Source organism: Lissotriton vulgaris, chromosome 6 (genome assembly GCF_964263255.1).
Source record: "Lissotriton vulgaris chromosome 6, aLisVul1.2, whole genome shotgun sequence".
Classification (NCBI taxonomy): Eukaryota; Metazoa; Chordata; class Amphibia; order Caudata; family Salamandridae; genus Lissotriton; species Lissotriton vulgaris.
The window spans coordinates 1724362497-1724385402 of NC_141694.1; the positions used below are offsets into that span (position 1 = coordinate 1724362497).

The 22906-nt window shown below is 40.9% G+C and overlaps 1 protein-coding gene across 1 annotated transcript in view; it reads right to left on the reverse strand.

Annotated features, from left to right (window-relative positions):
• Positions 1-22906, reverse strand: part of HHIPL2 (HHIP like 2) — a 330904-nt gene that overhangs the window by 79568 nt on the left and 228430 nt on the right. The window contains exon 6 of the mRNA XM_086925469.1: positions 20942-21087. Within this exon, the coding sequence (XP_086781595.1) occupies positions 20942-21087 (146 nt within the window). The remainder of the gene's footprint in view (positions 1-20941; positions 21088-22906) is intronic.

The following is a 22906-nucleotide window of genomic DNA, read 5'->3' on the forward strand; positions in this document are numbered from 1 at the left end:
CACCCCATCTCCGGATGTCATCAACTGCTCGTTCAACTCTGCCATCTTTCCAGAAAGCTGGAAACACGCCGAACTCAGCGCCCTTCTGAAGAAACCCACAGCAGACCCCTCTGAACTTAAAAACTACAGACCCATATCCCTCCTCCCTTTCCCGGCCAAAGTTAATGAGAAAGCCGTCAACAGCCAGCTCGCCGCCTTCCTTGAATCCAACAACTCCCTCGATCCATCTCAATCCGGGTTTTGAGCCAAACACAGTACCGAAACCGCCCTCATTGCAGCGACCGACGACATCCGAACACTACTGGACAACGGAGAAACAGTGGCCCTCATTCTACTCGGCCTCTCCGCCGCTTTCAACACAGTCTGCCACAGCACCCTTATACAACGCCTCAGCAACATCGGCATACAAGGAAAAGCCTTGGACTGGATCATCTCATTCCTCGCTGGGAGAACTTAAAGAGTCCGACTTCCCCCATTGAACTCAGAGGCCACTGAAGTCATCTGTGGCGTACCTCAAGGATCTTCACTCAGTCCCACCCTCTTCAACGTTTACATGAGTCCACTCGCTTCCATCGCTCGTCAACACAACCTCAACATCATCTCTAACGCCGACGACACCCAGTTAATCCTTTCCCTCACCAAAGACCCCAACACCGCCAAAACCAATCTCCACGAAGGCATGAAAGAAGTAGCCGATTGGATGAAACATAGCCGCCTAAAACTCAATTCAGACAAAACGGAGGTACTCATCCTAGGATCTTCCCCCTCTGCCTGGGACGACTCTTGGTGGCCTTCCGCCCTGGGCACAGCACCCATACCCACAGACCATGCACGCAACCTTGGATTCATCCTAGACTCCTCTCTCTCGATGTCCAGACAGGTCAACGCAGTCTCGTCCTCCTGCTTCAACGTACTTCGCATTCTCAAAAAGATCTTCCGCTGGATCCCCCTTGAGACAAGAAAGACTGTCACCCACGCACTGGTCACGAGTCGACTGGATTATGGTAACACACTATACGCCGGAATCACAGCAAAATTACAGAAAAAACTCCAACGCATCCAAAACGCATCAGCGAGACTCATATTAGACATCCCTCGCCAAGATCACATCACCGGACACCTAAAAGACCTCCACTGGCTTCCCGTCAACAAAAGAATTACTTTCCGCCTTCTCACCCACGCACACAAGGCCCTCTACAATCTAGGACCTGAATGCCTCAACACTCGACTGTCCTTCTACAAACCCACCCGCCATCTAAGATCGTCCAATCAAGCTCTTGCCGCAATCCCGCGCATCCGTAAATCCATCATGGGTGGCAGATCCTTCTCCTTCCTTGCTGCCAAGACCTAGAACTCACTCCCCACTCACCTCCGCCTTACTCAGAACCACATCTCCTTCAGAAAAGAACTTAAAACCTGGCTATTTGACAAATAATGAACCCCCTCCCCAAGCGCCTTGAGACCCTCTGGGTGAGTAGTGCGCTATACAAATGCCCGAACTTGAACTTGAACTTGATTCACGGTGGTAGGTGAAACCATATTTAAAGAAAATATTTACACAAATGAAACTTGTTAAGAAACATGCATTGGTAAACTGGATTGGTCTGTCCTTGGCAAGTCCGCCCGGACCACAGTACCATTGGGTGCAGCCAAAGTAAGTGGCGGCACATTGGTTAAACAAATCTTTCAACCAACGTGCAGAACGATGAGGGAGGATATTAGGGCAAGCACAACATTTGCCCCCTACTTCAACAAAATATTTTATGAAACCACTGCTTGCCTTTGGGACACACTTCTTTAACTTACAGTAATGGCGAACAAGCAGCTGAATTTTCACGCTGGCCGCCCGCGACCTCCCCTCGTCTGGTAACCGGCCACCTGTGGTCAGTGGCTGAGTCAGCTGAGCTGCAGTGAGGGGTCCCTGGCGGGCAGGCTTTGGGTCAGCCGCCACCAGGACCACAGTACCATGGGGTGTAGAAAAAGTGCCAGCGCATTGGTTAAACAAAGCTTTCAACCATTGCGCCGGCACTTACTTTTGGTTTCTCTCACAGAGCAAAGGGAAGAAAATTATGGGTGGAAAAGCAAAGCGATGGTCAGGGCGGGAGAGAGGCCGGGGAGAGGGTGGAACTAACGGAGCAGGAGGTTAAATAAAATGGTGGTGTGCGAGCCACACCGTGTAAAGCATAAGAAAGGCACGGATGCAATACTTAAAGACACAGCTCGGCATGCCGCGCTCCAACAATTATACAAAAGAGAAAACGGAGGTGACATGTCACAAAATGAGCCATTTAAGAAACAGCTAAAAAGAGGGACACTGCACCGAACCAATGGGAAGCCAGCAGGTGGGAGCTAAGTCCTTTTTGAGTACAGCAGGTCTTGCATACAGCGCATGCGTGCTGCCTAGGCTCGACCTAAAAACAATATCAGACTATAGGAGCCTCAGTCCTTCACTGGTTAGTCCTTTTTTAGGAGTACCGATATCCAAGCTTCAGATATTGTCGGTGTGACTCTTTGGAAGTCTGCAATCTCATTATACACCTTCAACATTATCCCAATAAGTCATGGTCAGAATGTGTTCAATATTCCAAGGAAAACCTGTCCGAACCTAGGGCCTTGGGAAACTGAAGTGCACTAATTGCTATAGTTCTTTACTCATCAGCTACATGGCTATTTAGTAATTCTATCAGTTCTAGAGGGTTTTAGATAAGTCAATCACTTCTAAGTATCTGAGCACTTCAGCCTGTTTTGTGGTTTGGCTGTATATAGAGCCTCAAAGTACTTTCTATAGGCCTCTCTCTTAATGTGTTTCGTAGTACCTATTGTACCATCCTTCCTCTGAAAAGACATAATCTGCAAGTGACTTTGGCATTTTCTTAATTTAGAAACCAGTAAACTCTCTGTTCTGCTCCCTCCCTCGCATAATTGTTTTGAATTTTACTCATGGAGTAGTCCACTTTGATTAATTCTAGTGCCTGTGTTTCCCTCTTGATGCCTAAAATCGGTTGTCAGAACTTTTGAAACACTGTTTTCTTGTCAAAGGACTCTATGTTTTCAGAGTTGCTCCTTTAGAGTTGCTCCTTTAGATTTAATAGTCTGCTGCTGTCTCTGTTTATGGCTTAAGTCTAGCCCCATCAAAACAATAAAGGCCTGGCTCACAGAGAGTCAATCATTTTTCTCTATCAGGACCTGCTACTGCCTGGGGGATAACTATCTCCACCCGTTCTCTGGCACCCTGTCCAGTTTACTACATTCCCAGGAACTCTTACATCAAAAATCTTAAAAGGAGAACTGCTATCAGTCAATCTGCAACAATGTACATCCTCCCCCACAGCATGTGAGTGAAGAACACCTACTGAAAATAAGTGAAAGAGTGAGAGGGCACCTCACGTATGCAACACCAGGGAGGCTACCTGCAGTTCCTAAGAGAGAAATATTAATGACTCTCGGTGAGCCTGGCCTTTATTGTTTTAATGATTTGTGAGAGGAGGGCAGCCTGGTGTATTCCCTCTAAAGCTCCCTGTTGTGAAGGGTTAAGTCTAGCCCCCACTACCCTTACTTATCACTACGCTACAAAATATCTTTCATTTGGGAGCTGACAGAATCTCTGGTGACTCTGGGTCTGATTTATATTTTGACTGGAACGGAGCTCCATAACAATTGTGATGGAGTTCCCTCCCCACCAATATAGTGGTCCACCTCCCAGATTTATAAGCGGGCAGACCTTAAGTTTGGACCCGGCGGTGACTACTCGGTCTCAGATGTGGCCAAACTTCTCCAAAGAAACTGTAGATTAAGGGCGATCAGAGGCTGGCCTGTCATTCTGCCCACCAAATTTAAATGGGCGGAATGACTGGTCAGTTTTCATTCCCCATCACTGCAAGGAAAACTGTTAAGGACAATGAAAACTGCAAAATTCTCCCCCAACCATGGAAGAGGGCTCCCATGGCAAGGGGAGCATTGTATTTCCTATTTTCAAAAAGGAAATCTTGTTAGCCTTCAAAATCTATTTGCTTCCATATATTACTGAGCTCTGGCATACACCATATGATCCCTCCTTCTTCTCTCCCAGTTCCCGTCCCATGCTTATAACTGGAACATATTTTCTACTAATCTCCCTTTAGGGGGGAGAGTTTAGTCTCTAAGTCAGCTCTGGTCTATAATTTCCACAAGCTCACAAGTGGATTACCCGTCTCTCTCTTCCCCTCATTTCTCACCCCCAAATCTCCCTACAAGCCATTACTCAGTGTTATCTGAAAGGTCACAGCATTTCTCTCGTTGGTCCTTTCTCACTTTTGGGCCTCTCTCTCTCTAGTTCATTCCTCTATATATTTCATTGCCATCCATCATTTGGTTTACTTCATGGAGAGGTTCGGTGAGCGCTTGTCTTTCTTCCTTCATGGTCTCTACTTGACTTTGTGTCATCCATTTTTTGCCCTTTGCCAGTATTTCCGATGGGATTTTGTGGTGTCTAGTTTTGAGTCTCCGGTGTGCCTTACAACCCCCCCTTGTCTTAGAGATCTAGAATCTGTTTTGTTTCTTGCAGCAATTTAGATTGGTACATTGCAAATGCCACACGAACTTAAATCTGAAAGGTTTGCCCCCATCTGTGAGGGTTCTGACTTTATTCTTATAACCCTATGCTGTTAGCTGATCCATCACCGTCACAAAGTTCACAGCTGCTATTCATATGTACTTGTAAGCTTGTTAGAAACCACAAGTTCCTAAATGTAGTTCTATCTAAGCACTTTTAGAGAAGAAGAAATAAATTCAAACAACGCTTCTAACATTATTAACATTAGGAAAATAAAGTGCACACTAATGTGGTTACTATTAATTTTCCGGGGATCCTCTCAAAAGAACAGTGCATACGATATTGACCATGTGTGGTAATTGTAAATGGAGGTTGTGAACGTGCTGTAGATGGTGGGTGGCACAAACAGGAAACCTTCATGGTTGGATTGTTGCACCACTTGTGTCATCTGGACAACATAAGCCCTGATGTGCCAGATGTCAAAAGGAACTTTGGAATTCTTTCCTGAACACAGAGACCATGGCTGGGATCTATAGAACCTTTTCTGGGCACAAGTATGACTTAAAGAAGGGTTATTTGCCAGGCGCACAGCGTTTTTTAATACGTTTTTAAGGTTGTATGGATCTCCAGAGTATCGCCTTCTGTCTGGAGGCGTAATGTACTGAAATAAGGGCTGCACTCTCAACACTGAGAGATGTCCTCTAGGATCCAGAAATGTCCTTGAATCAAGGTTTCACAAAAAGATTATGACTCTACTCCAAAAGTTGTAGTCTGAATGTTTTATTCACATGTATTCATAGCTTGTTATGTTCACAAGCGTTTGCTGCTGTTCCTGTTCCATTAACATTTTGCACTCATACCATCCCAATGCATTTCGGCATTTCCATTATGCCTTCATCTGGGGATATATTTCTAAAAACGAAGAAATGCTTATATTTTACATCATGTAAAAAATAGTTCATAGGCTGCCTAATAGATGCTAAATAGTTATACAACAGCGAGTTCATGCAGTGTGAGTGGTTAAAAAACTGGTTTGTCACAATAAAGGGTGATATAACGTGAAAGAAAAAGATTAATGTTAAAATAATAAAGTCTAAAGTGCAAGGTGAAAAAACATGTGCGTTATGTTGCTGACTCGTGCTGGTAGGAAAATAACTTGTGCATTTCAGCTGCTTAACTAAAGTGGACGGAGTGCTGTGAATTATATACAAATAAAAGCGAGAATTTAGCATGTGAAACTCCTAAGCTTGACATTAATCAGACACCTTAGTGTCTTACAAATTCAGTGGCTAAGGGAAACGCTTACCGCGAAAGTGCAAATGTGCGTCTGTGATGGTAAAGGCTGTAGCTGGGTTCGGCAAAGGTCTGTGACCCGGAAATAAATATACAGAAAAGGTTGCATGAGGGCGCGACCTAGTAGGGACTGTGTTCAAAGTAAAATGCAGGGGTGAAAACGGGTAGGGAGCGCGTTAAAAAAGTGGGATGTTTAAGGATAGTGAAAAAGCATGGTGAATGAAAACCAGTGGTACACTAAAGATCACAATGAATAATGATACTAAAACTAACATGTAGTATAATAATATCAGGCAATGTGAACAAACTAATATAATTAAACATGAATTACAAGCTTTGAATGGTAAAATGAAAAAACCACTCTGCGCAGGTAAGGAGTCATTGGCTGGGGCCCCAGCTCTTCAAAGATAACATAAATATTCCACTCGGTCATTTAGGCCGAATGGTTTCATGCTGCTTAAGGTGAAAATCCAATAATTTTCTCTTTTTAATAATTCCTGATGATTGTCTTTACCCTCTTGTTGTTTCACAGTTTCCAACACGCAATATCTTAGCTGGCTGATGCCATGACCAGCTTCCAAGAAATGCTGAGCTACAGTGGATTTTAGGTGCTTATTCCTTATATTAGATTTATGCTCGGTCAGTCTTATCTTGAGTTTTCTCTGGGTTTGTCCGACATAAATCTTGCCGCATGGGCATTTCAACATATACACCGCGTTGCTGGTGTCGCAGGTTGCTGTAGCTCTTACTTTGATTTTATTGCCCTTCATGGGGTGGTTAACTGTAATCCCTTGGATAACATTATTGCAGTGGTTGCAGTTTCTGCATGGGATTGTTCCTTTGTATTCCGTGTTGGTTGAGGGAGTTTTTAACAGTTCTCCTAGGTTTCTTGCTCTTGTGAAAGCAAAGGTAGGTTGAATGTCAAAGATTTTGTTGAAGTCAGGCTCTATCCTTAGGATTTCCCAATGTTTTCTGATTATTTGTTTGAATTGGTGACTTGCTGTGGAATATTTGGAAACTATGGTGATTGCTTCTGTATCAGTTGTCGCTGTGTAGGACAGTAGTTGACTCCTGGTTTTGGTTTCCGATCGTTGGATGGCCTGCTCGAGGACATGGTGTGGGTACCCTCGGGCTTTGAATCTCTGTAGAGTGGTTTGCATCTCTTGATGGAATTGCTGGTTTTCCGAGGTGATTCTTTTGGCTCTGATGATCTGACTGTATGGTAAGTGGTCTTTTAATGGTTGTGGGTGAAAACTAGAATAGTGTAATGTGTTGTTCCTGTCTGTTTTTTTCCGAAATAGACTGGTGGTGAATCCTGTGGGAGTGTTGGTGATTTTGACATCAAGAAAAGTTATAGATTCCTTGTGGAGTTCATGTGTGAATTGAATGCGTTGGTCTATGGTGTTTAATAGTGCCAGTTGTTCTTGCAGGATGTTTTTAGGGCCTTGCCAAATCAAAAAGATGTCATCTATGAATCTCACAAATATTTTTAGGTGATCCATCCATTCAGTTTTGTTGAGTATGTGGTCTTCTTCGAATCTATGCATAAAAATATTTGCATAGGCCGGTGCTGTAGAATTGCCCATAGATGTTCCTGTTAGTTGCTGATACCAGTCATCCTTCCATGTAAAATAGCTGAAAAACAATGTAAATTGTAGGAGTTCCATGAGAAAAAGTTTTAGATGATTGTCCAGATCACTTCTCAGTAGACAGTACTCAATGGCTTCAATTCCCATTGAATGTGGGATGGATGTATATAGGGACGATACATCAACTGTGCACAAAAATATTTGACCGTGATCCTCAATTTGTACTTGGTTTAGTTTATTGATAAAATCCGTGGTGTCACGGATGTACGTTGGAAGAGAAGTAACGATAGGTTGAAAATATCTGTCAAGAAATTTTCCCACAGGATCGTGGATGCTGCCACATGTCGATACAATAGGCCTGCAAGGAGGCGTTTGTGGATTTTTATGTATCTTGGGAACCAAGAAGAATTTTGGACTTTTAGGATGCTTGGTAGTAAGATACTTGTTGGTTTTCTCAGAGATTGTACTATTCTCAACAGCTTTGTTGAGTATTGTATCAAGTTTTTCTTTGAATTGGACGGTGGGGTTATTGGGTAGTTTCAGATAAGTTTTAGAATCCGAGAGGTGAACCATCGCTTGTTGATCATAGTAAGAAGTGTTGAGGATTACTATGGCGCCACCCTTGTCAGCTTTGACACATGTCACTTGCTTGTTGTTAGCAATGGATTTGATAGTGCTGATCTCCTTGACAGTGAAGTTTTTGTGTTTAGGTTGTCGGTTACAGTTCAATTTGGATAAGTCGTTTCGAACTAAGGTCTCGTAGGTGTCGAGACTCTTATGTGAAACTGGTGCAAGAAAGTTGCTTTTGGGACGTAATCCCCTGAGTTGATCTTCTTGGGGGTCTGTGGGCGTTTGTACAATGTTTTGGAAAAAGTGTTTTAACCGAAGTTTCCTCATGAGCTTGTAAAATGAGATTTCTAGCTCTAGTTTGTTGGTTCGGGCCGTAGGTATAAACGAAGTTCCTCTTTGTAGAATTTTCATTTGGATTTCACTGAAATGATAGTCCGAGATGTTGATTACCAAGTTGTCAGTTATTTCCCTTTGGTCTTTTTGATTGTTGCTGTCCTGGTTTGTGGAGGTTCTCTTGTTTTTTCTTGTTCTTTTGGACCTCCTGGGTCTTCGCGTTGATCCTGGCCTACCTCTAAAAAAGGCTCGGCTGATGTTGATGGTGCTTCCGAAGAAATAGCATTATCTGGGGGGTTAGGTGTTGTTTTCTGCGGTGGAGGTCGATTTCGTCTTCCTTGTGGGTTTGTGATGTCGTCTTCGGAGGATGAGGTTTCAGTGTTTGCTGTATAGGGTTTGTTTTGTCGCCGTTTAGCATAAATATCAGCCCATGTATATACCTCGCCCATTTTATAATCTATGGTGTCCCTTTTTAGTTTGCGGATCTTGCGTTCTGTGACTTCAGCAGTATGTTTGGTTAATTGGGTGTTTATGTCTTCCATGATCTTATTGAGTTCTTCAGTTGTGTAACTGTTTTCCAATTCTGTCTTCACGTGGGAGATTTCAGTGGCAAGTTCTTCCAAAATAGTTGATAATTCTTCGATAATCAGCAATATTAGGTCGAGGCTGCACTTATTAAGAATGGCGTACCATCTATCCTTGAATCTTTGGACGTTTTTGCATAGAGATGGTTTTAATGGTATTCTTAAGCCTCTCGGTATTCTCTGTGCCTTATGGTACTTAACCATGGTACTCGCATGCAGGCGTTGGTTGATTATTTTCTTTGACAGGTATAATAATTGTTTGATGTTTTGCTCCTTGCTGCGGTTTGTGGTTAATTCAGTAGTTTCTTCGCTGATGAGTGCGTATATTCTGTTGACTTCCTCATTAGAATACGCAAAAGTTTCTGCTCTTGCATCGGTAAGATTAAATATTTCCTCCATGTTCTGTGCGTGCTGTCCAGCAGTAGAGCAGACTAATTTTGATGAAAAGAAGGGTTATTTGCCGGGCGCACAGCGTTTTTTAATAAGTTTTTAAGGTTGTATGGATCTCCAGAGTATCGCCTTCTGTCTGGAGGCGTAATGTACTGAAATAAGGGCTGCACTCTCAACACTGAGAGATGTCCTCTAGGATCCAGAAATGTCCTTGAATCAAGGTTTCACAAAAAGATTATGACTCTACTCCAAAAGTTGTAGTCTGAATGTTTTATTCACATGTATTCATAGCTTGTTATGTTCACAAGCGTTTGCTGCTGTTCCTGTTCCATTCACACATGAACTCCACAAGGAATCTATAACTTTTCTTGATGTCAAAATCACCAACACTCCCACAGGATTCACCACCAGTCTATTTCGGAAAAAAACAGACAGGAACAACACATTACACTATTCTAGTTTTCACCCACAACCATTAAAAGACCACTTACCATACAGTCAGATCATCAGAGCCAAAAGAATCACCTCGGAAAACCAGCAATTCCATCAAGAGATGCAAACCACTCTACAGAGATTCAAAGCCCGAGGGTACCCACACCATGTCCTCGAGCAGGCCATCCAACGATCGGAAACCAAAACCAGGAGTCAACTACTGTCCTACACAGCGACAACTGATACAGAAGCAATCACCATAGTTTCCAAATATTCCACAGCAAGTCACCAATTCAAACAAATAATCAGAAAACATTGGGAAATCCTAAGGATAGAGCCTGACTTCAACAAAATCTTTGACATTCAACCTACCTTTGCATTCACAAGAGCAAGAAACCTAGGAGAACTGTTAAAAACTCCCTCAACCAACACGGAATACAAAGGAACAATCCCATGCAGAAACTGCAACCACTGCAATAATGTTATCCAAGGGATTACAGTTAACCACCCCATGAAGGGCAATAAAATCAAAGTAAGAGCTACAGCAACCTGCGACACCAGCAACGCGGTGTATATGTTGAAATGCCCATGCGGCAAGATTTATGTCGGACAAACCCAGAGAAAACTCAAGATAAGACTGACCGAGCATAAATCTAATATAAGGAATAAGCACCTAAAATCCACTGTAGCTCAGCATTTCTTGGAAGCTGGTCATGGCATCAGCCAGCTAAGATATTGCGTGTTGGAAACTGTGAAACAACAAGAGGGTAAAGACAATCATCAGGAATTATTAAAAAGAGAAAATTATTGGATTTTCACCTTAAGCAGCATGAAACCATTCGGCCTAAATGACCGAGTGGAATATTTATGTTATCTTTGAAGAGCTGGGGCCCCAGCCAATGACTCCTTACCTGCGCAGAGTGGTTTTTTCATTTTACCATTCAAAGCTTGTAATTCATGTTTAATTATATTAGTTTGTTCACATTGCCTGATATTATTATACTACATGTTAGTTTTAGTATCATTATTCATTGTGATCTTTAGTGTACCACTGGTTTTCATTCACCATGCTTTTTCACTATCCTTAAACATCCCACTTTTTTAACGCGCTCCCTACCCGTTTTCACCCCTGCATTTTACTTTGAACACAGTCCCTACTAGGTCGCGCCCTCATGCAACCTTTTCTGTATATTTATTTCCGGGTCACAGACCTTTGCCGAACCCAGCTACAGCCTTTACCATCACAGACGCACATTTGCACTTTCGCGGTAAGCGTTTCCCTTAGCCACTGAATTTGTAAGACACTAAGGTGTCTGATTAATGTCAAGCTTAGGAGTTTCACATGCTAAATTCTCGCTTTTATTTGTATATAATTCACAGCACTCCGTCCACTTTAGTTAAGCAGCTGAAATGCACAAGTTATTTTCCTACCAGCACGAGTCAGCAACATAACGCACATGTTTTTTCACCTTGCACTTTAGACTTTATTATTTTAACATTAATCTTTTTCTTTCACGTTATATCACCCTTTATTGTGACAAACCAGTTTTTTAACCACTCACACTGCATGAACTCGCTGTTGTATAACTATTTAGCATCTATTAGGCAGCCTATGAACTATTTTTTACATGATGTAAAATATAAGCATTTCTTCGTTTTTAGAAATATATCCCCAGATGAAGGCATAATGGAAATGCCGAAATGCATTGGGATGGTATGAGTGCAAAATGTTAATGGAACAGGAACAGCAGCAAACGCTTGTGAACATAACAAGCTATGAATACATGTGAATAAAACATTCAGACTACAACTTTTGGAGTAGAGTCATAATCTTTTTGTGAAACCTTGATTCAAGGACATTTCTGGATCCTAGAGGACATCTCTCAGTGTTGAGAGTGCAGCCCTTATTTCACAAGTATGACTTAATCATGGAAGAAGTTACTAGTTCCACTTGCATAACTGGCTGGTGAGTCATAAATGTGTAAACATATCTGGAATGCCAGCATATGTGTCATCTACATGTGTGGAGGAAAAAAAATATATTTGTATCTCCTGCTTTTGTAAGTGCAACACATGAGTACCATCAACACTGGTAACAGTAACACCTGTTATTTTTCAACACTTGGAAACCAATAGCGGTTTTCCTTATTATTATTTTTATTATTATTAATATTAGTAGTTGTAGCAGCAGCAGCAGTAGTAGTACTGATAGTAGTTTTGTAGTATTAGTAAGATGAAGAAGAGAAGGATGACATGTTCCATAGACGTGTCAGAGAACTGGTTAGGGTAGTCCTACACAATCTTTCCCCTCCCCAAAACACAACAACACCGTAATCACACCGAGTAGAGTTGAATCATCATCATGTGAGCATGCGCACACTGGGAAACCGCATGACCAGCGTCATGTGACACCAGTAACCTCCACGATCGTTAGTACTCTGGTGTCAGAGTAAAGTGACTATTTTGTTAAGGTAACATATTTGATCCCAAAAAGGTTTAAAGCCGGAACTCATTCCCCAGCTAACCTTCCTCCGTGTGAGTCAACAATTCTCTCCACCTCAACAATGAATACAACAAACAGCTTCCTTGTAGCTCTTATTGATTGCTCTCAAAAATTCTCTCAGAGAATCTCTTTCGACTGAAACCTGCATCTGAGTGACTAAAGTTACCAATCGATTACACGCAGCTGAGTGATCTTTGTTGTTACCTACATTCAAGTGCTTTATACTACCATTTTCTGACCTTGATTTTGAGTAACTCATGCTAGCATTCTGTCACCTACATTTGAATTTTTCATCATAACTTGAACCTGAGTAACTCATGTTATCATTATTTTTACTTGTCCATTCTCTTACCTGATTTTGATTAACTTTTGCTATCGTTCTGTTGCCTGCACACAAGTTGATTAAGTAATGTTACCATTCTATTTTAAGCAGTTCAGTGGTCCATTCTGTCACTTCCAATGCATTAATGTGATGCCATTCATACTGCTACATTGACGTTCTCAGCTGCATTTGAGCTCTTATTCTACCACCTGTAACTCAGCAATTCACTCTGTGACGTATATCTAAGTTCCTTTTTTAGTTTCAAATTTTTTTATTTGCATCAAGAGGGACAAGCAAATAGCATAACAGAAAATTCATACATGTGATCAAAGAAAATCAATGCATTACGATTTACATCAACAAAAGGAATGTGAATCAAACAATCATTAAGGACAAATAGTAGTACGAGAAGGACTATCGGATGTCATGACATTATTATTCCCCAGATTCTGTCCACTTTCTGTTTAGCTTGTAGACCCCTGGTTGTTGCAAGAGCATATTCCAAATTATAAATTTCTTTAACAAGACTCCACCATTCCATAACCGTAGGTGGATTGTGATGGATCCAGACCCTAGCTATTACCAACCTAGCACATGAGATTAAGATGTTCAGCAAATCACATAGTACGCTGTTCCCCCCCTAAATACCCGCCAACACATCTGTTGATGTAAATATGATTGGGCTAGCCAATTTTACAGACACAACTTTAGTTACTCCATTCCAAAATTCAGCAAGGTGCGGACAAGTAAAAAACATATGGATAATATCAGCTGCTCTTAAATCGCATTTCGGGCATTTCGTACGATCACTGGTGTTATTATTTGTTGCCCATTTAAGAATCCTATCTGGCGTATAGTACAATTGACATAAGGTTTTAAATAATTGTAGCTTAAGACTAGAAGATTGGACAGAAAGATTTAAACTATTTAAAGAAGAAGTTATCAGATTTGAAGACACATTAGTCGCCAACTTCCTGCTCCATTTCTCAGCTAGTTTTCTAGTATCGTCAGTACTATAACCAGAAAAGATTTTATATCCAATACTGATCAATGCTTTGTCAGCTTCTCTATAAATACAATTCCAAACTTCAGAATCTAACATGTTAGTAAGTCCTAATTTCCGCACAAAGTAATACCTGATCTGATAATATTTAAACCGAGCCCCCTCTGACAGGTTATAGCATACCTTCATCCTTTCAAATGTAAAAAACCCATTGTGGTCATATAAATCTCCCAGTATTTTAATACCGGATTCTGATAGCACAAGACCAGCTGAATCATGAAAAATTTCCGGTAGACCCGGATTAAACCATAGAGGGGTTCTAAAATGAAAAAGGGAACCTTTATTCTTAACAAGAATGGAGCGCCAGATATTAACAGTGTCCCGTACCGTCTTAAACTTTACGCGTTTAAAATAATTGGGGTCATTTAACCGATAAAGAAACATATTTGCATCCACTCCTAACATAAATCTATGAAAATACAGACATTTATCAGGAATCAACAAACTTCGAAAACGGTTCAGAAAAGCAGACCAATAGTAGAATTTAATATCTTGTAGACCCAGTCATCCTTGATTAAAAGGAAGTTTAAGTAATGACACAGCCCGATGGGCTTTTTACTACTCCCAAATGAAGCTACTGATAATACCCTCTAATCTATTAAGATAGGAATTATTTACCCGCAGAGGGATAGAGCGAAAAAGATATAAGTATTTTGGTAGTATCTTCATTTTGACCAGATTTATTAGGCCAATAATGCTAAGAGGTAACTTGTGCCATTTCTTAAATAACGAGATAGTCTCTTTTAATAATGGCTCATAATTTAATGCAACTATTAGATCAATATTCGAAGAGATTTTTACCCCTAAATAAGTCGCTACATCACATACCCCTGTCACCGGGCTTGGTGGCTTGTGATTCATAATAATTTGAGTTTTGCTAGTATTAAGTCGATAGCCAGAGACTAAGCCATATTTCTCTGCTTCTGCTACAATACCCTTCATAGCTTCTGACACATTAGTAGAATAAACTGCGACATCGTCAGCATAGACGGTTATTTTAAGGGAGTTTGGGCCATTTGAAAAAGGGAAAATCAGATCTTGACTCTGAAGCGCAATCAAAAAGGGTTCCATTACCAGGGCAAATAACGGAGGTGATAAAGGACACCCCTGTCTCGTCCCGCATTTAATCGGGAAGGTAGAGGTGCATTTTCCCATATAGCAGACTTTCCCCATAGGCTTGTAATATAAGGATTAGATCCATTTCAAAAATTGGCCTTTTATACCAAAAGCCGGCAGTACAGCCCATAAAAAGCCCTACCCACTCGGTCAAATGCTTTCTCTGCATCTAATAAAATCATACCGAGTGGGGTTGGCTTAGTCCGTGCAGCATTGAATGCTGAAATAGCCATATTAATATGCGCAGTAGTGTCCCTCTTAGGAATAAACCTGTGTTGCTGGGGTGACACGAGTTGTGACATTAATGGTGCCAACCGAGTTGCTAGTGTCTTTGCAAATATTTTAGCATCGCTGTTTATAAGCGAAATAGGTCTATAAGACCCTCTCTCGTACGATGGTTTGCCTTTTTTTAGAAAAAAAATAATTGGAGTGGAGTTCCAAGACTTTGGAGGATGCTCCCCCCTACCAATCGCTTGGATAACTTTAGTTAGTAGCGGAAGCAGTTCCTCCATACAATTTTAAAATAATTCTAGAGGGATTGAGTCCTCACCTACAGCTTTACCAGTTGCCAGGGAATTAATAGCAATTCTAATTTCCGTCATTGTAATATCCGCCGCAAGTTGATCTGATTGTTCATCCTCCATAGTTTTGACTCTATTTAAAGTTATTTAACAATTTATGTTATCTTCAGTTACTTCAGTTTCCGGAGTATATAAATCTTGAAAAAACAATGCAAATTGCTGTAAGATTAATTTAGGATCTTGAAATATTTGATTATTATTCCCTTTAATTTCCTTAATAGCCATTTGAGCTCGGTCTTCAGCCACTTTATAAGCTAATATTTTGCCTATTCTTTCACCGCTTTCATATTGATTTAATTGATATTTTTTTAATTTACTAATGCTTTTTTCCCTAAACAATTTTTTTAAAGCTGATTTTAGTTCGCTTAATTTCAAGTTTAAAGCTTCCAAATTAGCTGCCCCTGTCAACAAAGCTTCAGATAGCTGATTTTCGATATTAAGTATTTCTGCAATCATTTCCTCATTTTGGCATCTACGCTCTTTATTTTGTCGCCAGATAAATTGTTGTGTAAATCCACGAATGCTTGCCTTGCATGCATCCCACACTATCGTTGGTGAGGCTGAGTGCATGTTTATATCTATTAATTCTTTTATATGATTTTTTAGTTGAATCAAGAAGTTAAGATCCAAAAATAAATATCGGGGAAATGAAAAAGGGCGAGGAGTTTGTCTCTCTGTTGCAACATCAAATGATATGAGGATCGGATTATGGTCCGAGGTAACTCTTGGGCATATTACCATAGTGGTGGTTTCAAGAATAAGATCCAATACCCAGACCATATCTATGTGTGAGCATAATTTGTGTGCGGCAGAGTAATAAGTATAGCCTGCTATATTGGGGTATAAGCATCTCCAAGCATCTTTAATTAGATGAATTGCTGCAAGATCTAAAATTGCAGCCCTGGTCTTCCGCATTCTCTGGAATGAATCCTTTCTAGTTGTATCTAAATTATAATTCATAATACAATTAAAGTCCCCAAGTACTATACAATCCCCTCTCCATGTAAGCAGCTCCATATTAATCTGATCAAAAATTTTAGGTTCATCCTGATTAGAAGCGTAGATTCCACAGATTGTGTATTTACAGCCTTCAAGTGTTACCTGTACAATTGCCCATCTACCAGCCTTGTCAGTTAAAGTTCTATTAATTTCTACCTTAAGCTGTTTATGTTTTAGTATTGCCACCCCCGTATTGAAGCATTAAATTAAGTACATATTAAAATATCATACCCCAGTTGTTTAAGTAATTTTCTATCTTTATATGCAATATGAGTCTCAGTAATTACTGCTATTTGAGGGTTATACATTTTAAGTTCTTCAAACACAAGACTTCTTTTAATCCTGATATTTAAGCCCGCCACATTCCAAACTAGACATTTTAATTGATATATTTTATAAAATACATATTCCTATCTTTAGTGCCCTTATACCAAATGAAATCAACCTTGCTACATCTCAGTATTATGAAACTGCTTGCCCCCGTGATGCCGTTTTTACCCTGAAGATCACCCCCCTCCACACCCCTCCCCACCCCTACCTAACAGCACGCTATCCCACCCCCTTTCAGACCTATGCCTATGCCCCCCATTAACCCAGCTGCCGCTGTAGTGGCAGCTAAGACGAAGTCACGGCCCGAGAATCCGGGCATTCAAAAAAAGAAAAAGCTCATATCAAATCATATGATACATTATATAGTACCTTATAGCCGAATACATCAAAAAGTAATCGCATTCAACTAGTAGACAGCCGAATACCATTCGTAATTTAGATATAGGTTGAGTTATTCAACATTTAGAAGAAGAGATTATAGAGAGCATAATTCATACATAATTCATTGTCCATTTTTTTCCGATTTCCATTTAACCATTACTTGCTCGACCTCGTTTTCTTCCAAGAAATAGTATGTACGACCATTCTTTAAAACTTTCAACTTGCCTGGTTCTTGCAAAAAAGCCTGACCCCCCAGCTCCTTTATTGGGTCAATATATTGTTTCAGTTTCCAACGCCGCTCCATAGAGTGTTTACTTAAATATGATCTCACAAAGAAAGTAGTTGAATCAATAGTGACTGGGGTATTTGGTCTCGCTTTTAATGAGATTGCCTGGCGAAGTAGAAAGTCACCAATACAGATTAAGATTGGGCGGGGGTATTTGCTTCCCTTATTTCTGTGAATCAGTGGAAGCCGGTGGGCTCTTTGTATCTGTGAGTCCCAAACCCAATCTGATAATTTAGGAAAAGCTTTCTGAAATAAGCGAACAATGTATGCCCTAGAGTCGGCTCCTTCAGCCCCTTCCACAATACCAAATATGCGAAGATTCTGTCTGCGTTGTCGATTTTCTAAATCTTCAAGTTTAGCTTGCATTTGACTGATCTGGACCTCATGCTTATTCACAGCTATTTCAGAGCAAGATGATTTTTCCTCCATTAAAACCACTCTTTGTTGAAGCTCTGCAACGTCCTGGGAGATAGCACCGAGTTTACAGGACATCTCCTGCAATGAGGATTGCGTCTTGCTGCTATCTTCCCTCATCTGCTGATAATGAGATTGGGCTTTGTGTTTTTGTTCATTTAACAACTGCAAAATCATATGAAATGACGAAGACACCTCCCCTTGGAGATTCCAATCAATAGGTGTTGGTGTATTATTCTAAGAGGTATTCACCAGAAATGAAGCGTGGAGCTATCAGACCCAACTAAGTCGGGTTCCTTTGTTATTCCTGCCCTTGAGATTGTCATGGGCAATACAGATGCTGAGGTTGTTACTGCTTGTGGGGCAGGGGAAGAGGAGGATAAAGTTTCCGTTAAAGTGACGACCGTCTCCATCTCATTCGACCCATCCCCTAATACCACAACAGGGGTAGTATGCCCACTTTGGGAGCGATTAAGTATTTCTAACAGCCTCTTTGCTGAGCCCCCAGAGGTAGTTGAATTCATAAAATTACTGAGGCAATTTATCTCCCCAGATGCACCACCTGCCTCGATAGGGCTGTTTCCTGAAAGTCTTAAAGCCATCGATTTAACACCGCCCTTAGTTTGTACCCATTTCCTTATCGGACTGTTATCCACTATAGCTTTTACAGTAGTAGGCTTAGGTTTATTTATAGTTCTCTTAACCTTATTCTTAGTCTTGCCTCTTGCTTTTTTTATACTGTTAGCTTTGTCTTTAGCTGAGCACAAGGGTGTACTGTTGCCTGGGTCAGGAAGGTCGCAGTATTCCTCATCAGTTTCTGCTGCATCCACATGTTCCACATATTCTACCCCCTGAGTCTCCTTTGTCCCCTCTACTTCACTGGATATCTCCTCTTCTACCAGCATCTCTGTTGTTAATACTGATGTTGATATAGGTAGTACATTTTCAGCACTGGTATTTGCCATTAATTGTATCCATGGTTGTAGCTGAGTATCAATAATAGAGGGACAGTCTTTTAACGGTGTAATATTCATGCTCGCAACATTGATAGAGGTGCCTATATCTGTTTCAGTTTCCAGAGCAGTATTTACATCCTGATTCCCCCCGCAAGCTACAATGTTATCCTCTGTTCCAGAGGGATTGATAATGTCTGAGGGTGTTAGAAAATCAGCAGCAGTTGGTTTAGGCATAATATTATCAGATGCTAGTTTAGTTTTAGCAGTAAGGGGGAGGCGAAGAAATGGTTTACCAGTGTTTGAACATGAGCTCAGTTTCTCTTGCCTACCCGTGATTTTCTTTCCTGCATCAGAAATATGCGCCTCTGACCGCTCCGTGGAAGTTTCCGAAGCCGTTGCTGTAGTTACCGCAGATACCGCAGCAGTGTCCGTGCCACTATTTGCCAATGTCTGTTTCATCACGCTCGTCCGTGTATTCCTTCCTGGCGGCTTTGGCGCCATTACCCCAAGCTTCACTACCGCCAATGGGTTAGAACTCCTGTGAGCCGGCAGTCCAAGCCAGCCGAGTGTTGTCCAACCCTTCGAGGCTGTAGGGATGAAACGCGGTAGCCGTAAGGAGCGGAGCAACCCCCTCACCCGTCTCTCAATCAGCCGAAGCCGCAGCATCCACCTCTGCCTCTGGCTACGTTCAGATTTTCACCGGCGCGTACAGGCGAGCCGTTCCTACCCAGACTCTCAGCCTCTCTCAATCAGCTGAAGCCGCGACATCCGTCTCCACCTCCGGTTACGTTCAGCCTTTCACCAGCGCGGTAACAGGTGAGCCGTTCCTGCCCAGACTCTCAGCCTACAAACATTCGTCATTTTCGTTGTTTTCTCTGACAGTTCGCAATCAGCTGCCAAAGACGATTTAATTTTGACTAAAAGTCGGTTAAAAGACGTTAACCGCCATAACCAGAGTCCGGACCCTCAGTGAGCGTTCTCTGTACTGGCGTGTCAATCCGCCATCTTGGACCGTCTATCTAAGTTCCTTTGCTAATGCTTTCGTCAAACAACTGCCTACATCTGAAAAAGTAACTCTCTTCTCTCACTCAAAGACATTAAATTCTCTCCCTTCACCCTGTGCTTCTCCATCACTACCCTCCCACTCACCGTCACCACCGCATTCAGGATACCGGCCCTCCTCTTTAACAGAGGCATGTGAAGTGCATCTTATTCTTCATTGTCAAAAACAGTGAAGGAGGGATACACAATTCATGATTTTTTTTTCCAAAAGGTAAAATAAAATTTAATGGACATTTTTGGAATGAATGCTACCTCCAAATCCAAACATGCACACCGCACAAAAAACAGAGTTAGGATTAGGGAAAACATAGGAATACTACGGACGCATGTGGCTATCATAAATTTTAATGTTAAATTATGGGGCTCAAAAGTAAAGCACACATGCACCTTTGAAGCCTTGTACATTAGATAAGCAGTCATAAATCTCTGCAAACCGCAGGCATACGTCACTCATTCACATTCTGGTAAGTTTGAGTTTATTTGTGATTAGGTGCAAAAGGGAAACATTATAAAATAAGTATTCTCCTAAATGTTCTGGTGAAAGTCACTGTGATGTATAGCATATGTAGATCTCCATTCTCCATTTAATATCTTCCAAGGATATGTACTTAAAAAGTAATCTGGTTGCAGCAGACACTTTCGCAACATCGAGCCAAAGGTTTATCGACATGATTCAGCTTTCTCCATGGAGACTCAAGTTCAGGTACATAAACATGAGAAAATGTAATACTATTCATTGAGGGGGAAAATAAAACATGGATGCTAAATAAAGGTGAACATGCACTTTACAAATACACATGTTATGTGGATTTATTTGTGCCTCTTGTTTTATCTGTTATTCCAAGAAGGCATTAAGTACTAAGAATGCATTTAACCAACATAGTGCATGGAATTAAAATTGTACAAGCTACAATATTCACAATATCTGACTATGTGCCCTACATTCACCAAATCCAGAAAGACCCTAGAAAAAACAAAGACAAATATAGCTTTATCACATTGCTTTAAACACTTTGAAATGTTAATCGTTGTATTCCTTTCTCCAACTGTTCTGAATAAGATTGAGCTTTTTTCAGAATAGTGAATAATAACATTTTAATAATTTTTGCACAAATGCCTGGTTTATGTTATCATTGCTAAGGCAGAGTATATTTTACAGATAACCTTTACCTGGGGGCAGAAAAGTAGAAAATAAATGTACTGTACCTGCTTCGTCCTCAGCAAATGAGATGATGTGCTTGTTGTAGTTATTAATCAGCTTTGGAAAAGCACAGGTTTCACTGTCACCCATGCAAATATCTTGCTTCTTCCATCTTTTTCTCATCTTATCTTCCTGCAAAGCCATAAGTCGACTACATGAAAAATAAAATCTTATATTTTAGAGGTTTACATTTCCAATATTGGGGATTATTCCTGTTAATATTAAATTACCTTATTCCTGTTAATATTAAATTACCTGAATATAGCTTACATTGCCTTATATTTTTGGAATAGACATTTATAAGAGGTAAAAATGATAATACATCTTCAGAATAGGTCTGTCTAATTTGTCTGAACTATAACAAACTCTACCCTCAATAAACTACATAGTTTGCCATAACAGATGGCATTGTTTATTGCACACATTTTAGATATCTACAAATTCGGCAGAATGATTTTAGGTTCCCTTGTGTCACTTCTCCATTCTCAAAGCAGAATATATGTAAAGAAAGATCTTAAAATCATTAGCATGAACTCGTGCTCCGTGGCGAAAGATAAATTCAATTTGGTACCACGTAGTGGTTTGAAAGAGGGCTGTAATGGCATGATGGGAAACAAGTGTATAAAAGTTGTCAAGGGAAATATCTTGTTTATATATTATTATTGCACTGTTGATTCAGACTGAATGAAAGAATAAAGGAGCTAAGATGCAGTGCTCATGTCGAATGGAGGTGCATGGCTTGCAGCATTAGAGTTCTGGCTGCCTGACTACTCTGAGATTCATTTGATGTTTGGAAAGTTTGTGCCTAAACGGCAGCAAACCGGTAGTTGAGGAGGGTGCTGAGTAAAGTACTGATTTGAGGATTTGTAGTGTCTGCTTGTCCTCGCAACTCGACATCGCGTGGAGCGAGTGGACAAGCAGAGACCTCAGTGTGTTATTATTTAGATTTAACTATTGCGCGTGCTTTGTATACCTCGCGCAAGGCACATAACAGGTAGGACAGTTATACAGTTATATGCATGTTTCAAATTGTAAACGTCACCTGTGAACATTGTGAATCCTGACTTTGTGGTAGAGCCACATGTTAAGCTATCCGGTTAAGTTTTAACTCCTTAGCAGCGTCGAACGTTCAGCGCCCAGTGCTGAAAGTTCGAATAACGGGCAAACGGTTGTGCGCAGCACTGGCAAGGTAGTGCTCGTGACGACCGTTGGCCGACGGCAGCACTTAAAGGGTTAAGGAATAAATACTTTATTTCATTTTAAATGTAAGTGTCTTTACTACAGGATTCTACTGATGTCAGAAGAAAACAGATATCTGTCAGTACTCTTACTATTTTAGAGATGTTGTGGCGTCCTTTCCTTGAGACGCCTGGGAGAAGACCGCAGCTAACATCTTCAATATCAATATTCACAATGCGGTGGTGCATGAGTGGTAGATTCGAGATCCCTCAATGCCCAGGTGACTCAAATCTCCAAGGGATAAGTATAAAACTGACCAGGACTGTCACAGGTATGACTGTGGCATTTGTCTGTGAGTGAAAGGTATAGTATGGATTTCTCTTACACCGAATGTGTCTGTACAAAATATGAGGATCTATGACCTTTTTTTTAGACTACAGTCCCTCACAGTGATGAAATGCAATCCAATTAAGTTCACTCAAGGAGCCTTATTTCTAATGAGTGTAATCTAGTATGATTTCTTATTGTTGGGTGTGCACATTTTTTGTGAATTTTACAATTTTACTTTCCGCCCACTTACATACACTTTACATGTGATTTTCACTCACAAGAAGCTCCTTCAAGAAGAAACTGTCTAGCAGAAATGGGTCGAGAGGATGTATAACAGGTTACATGTGATGTGCTAGCAGTATTTACCGCATGAAAATTAACAGTGTATAGAATATATAATTAGTAGCCAACTTGCATGATGTTTGTACACAAGGGTATCGTCAGGGCTTACAAACTCCAAA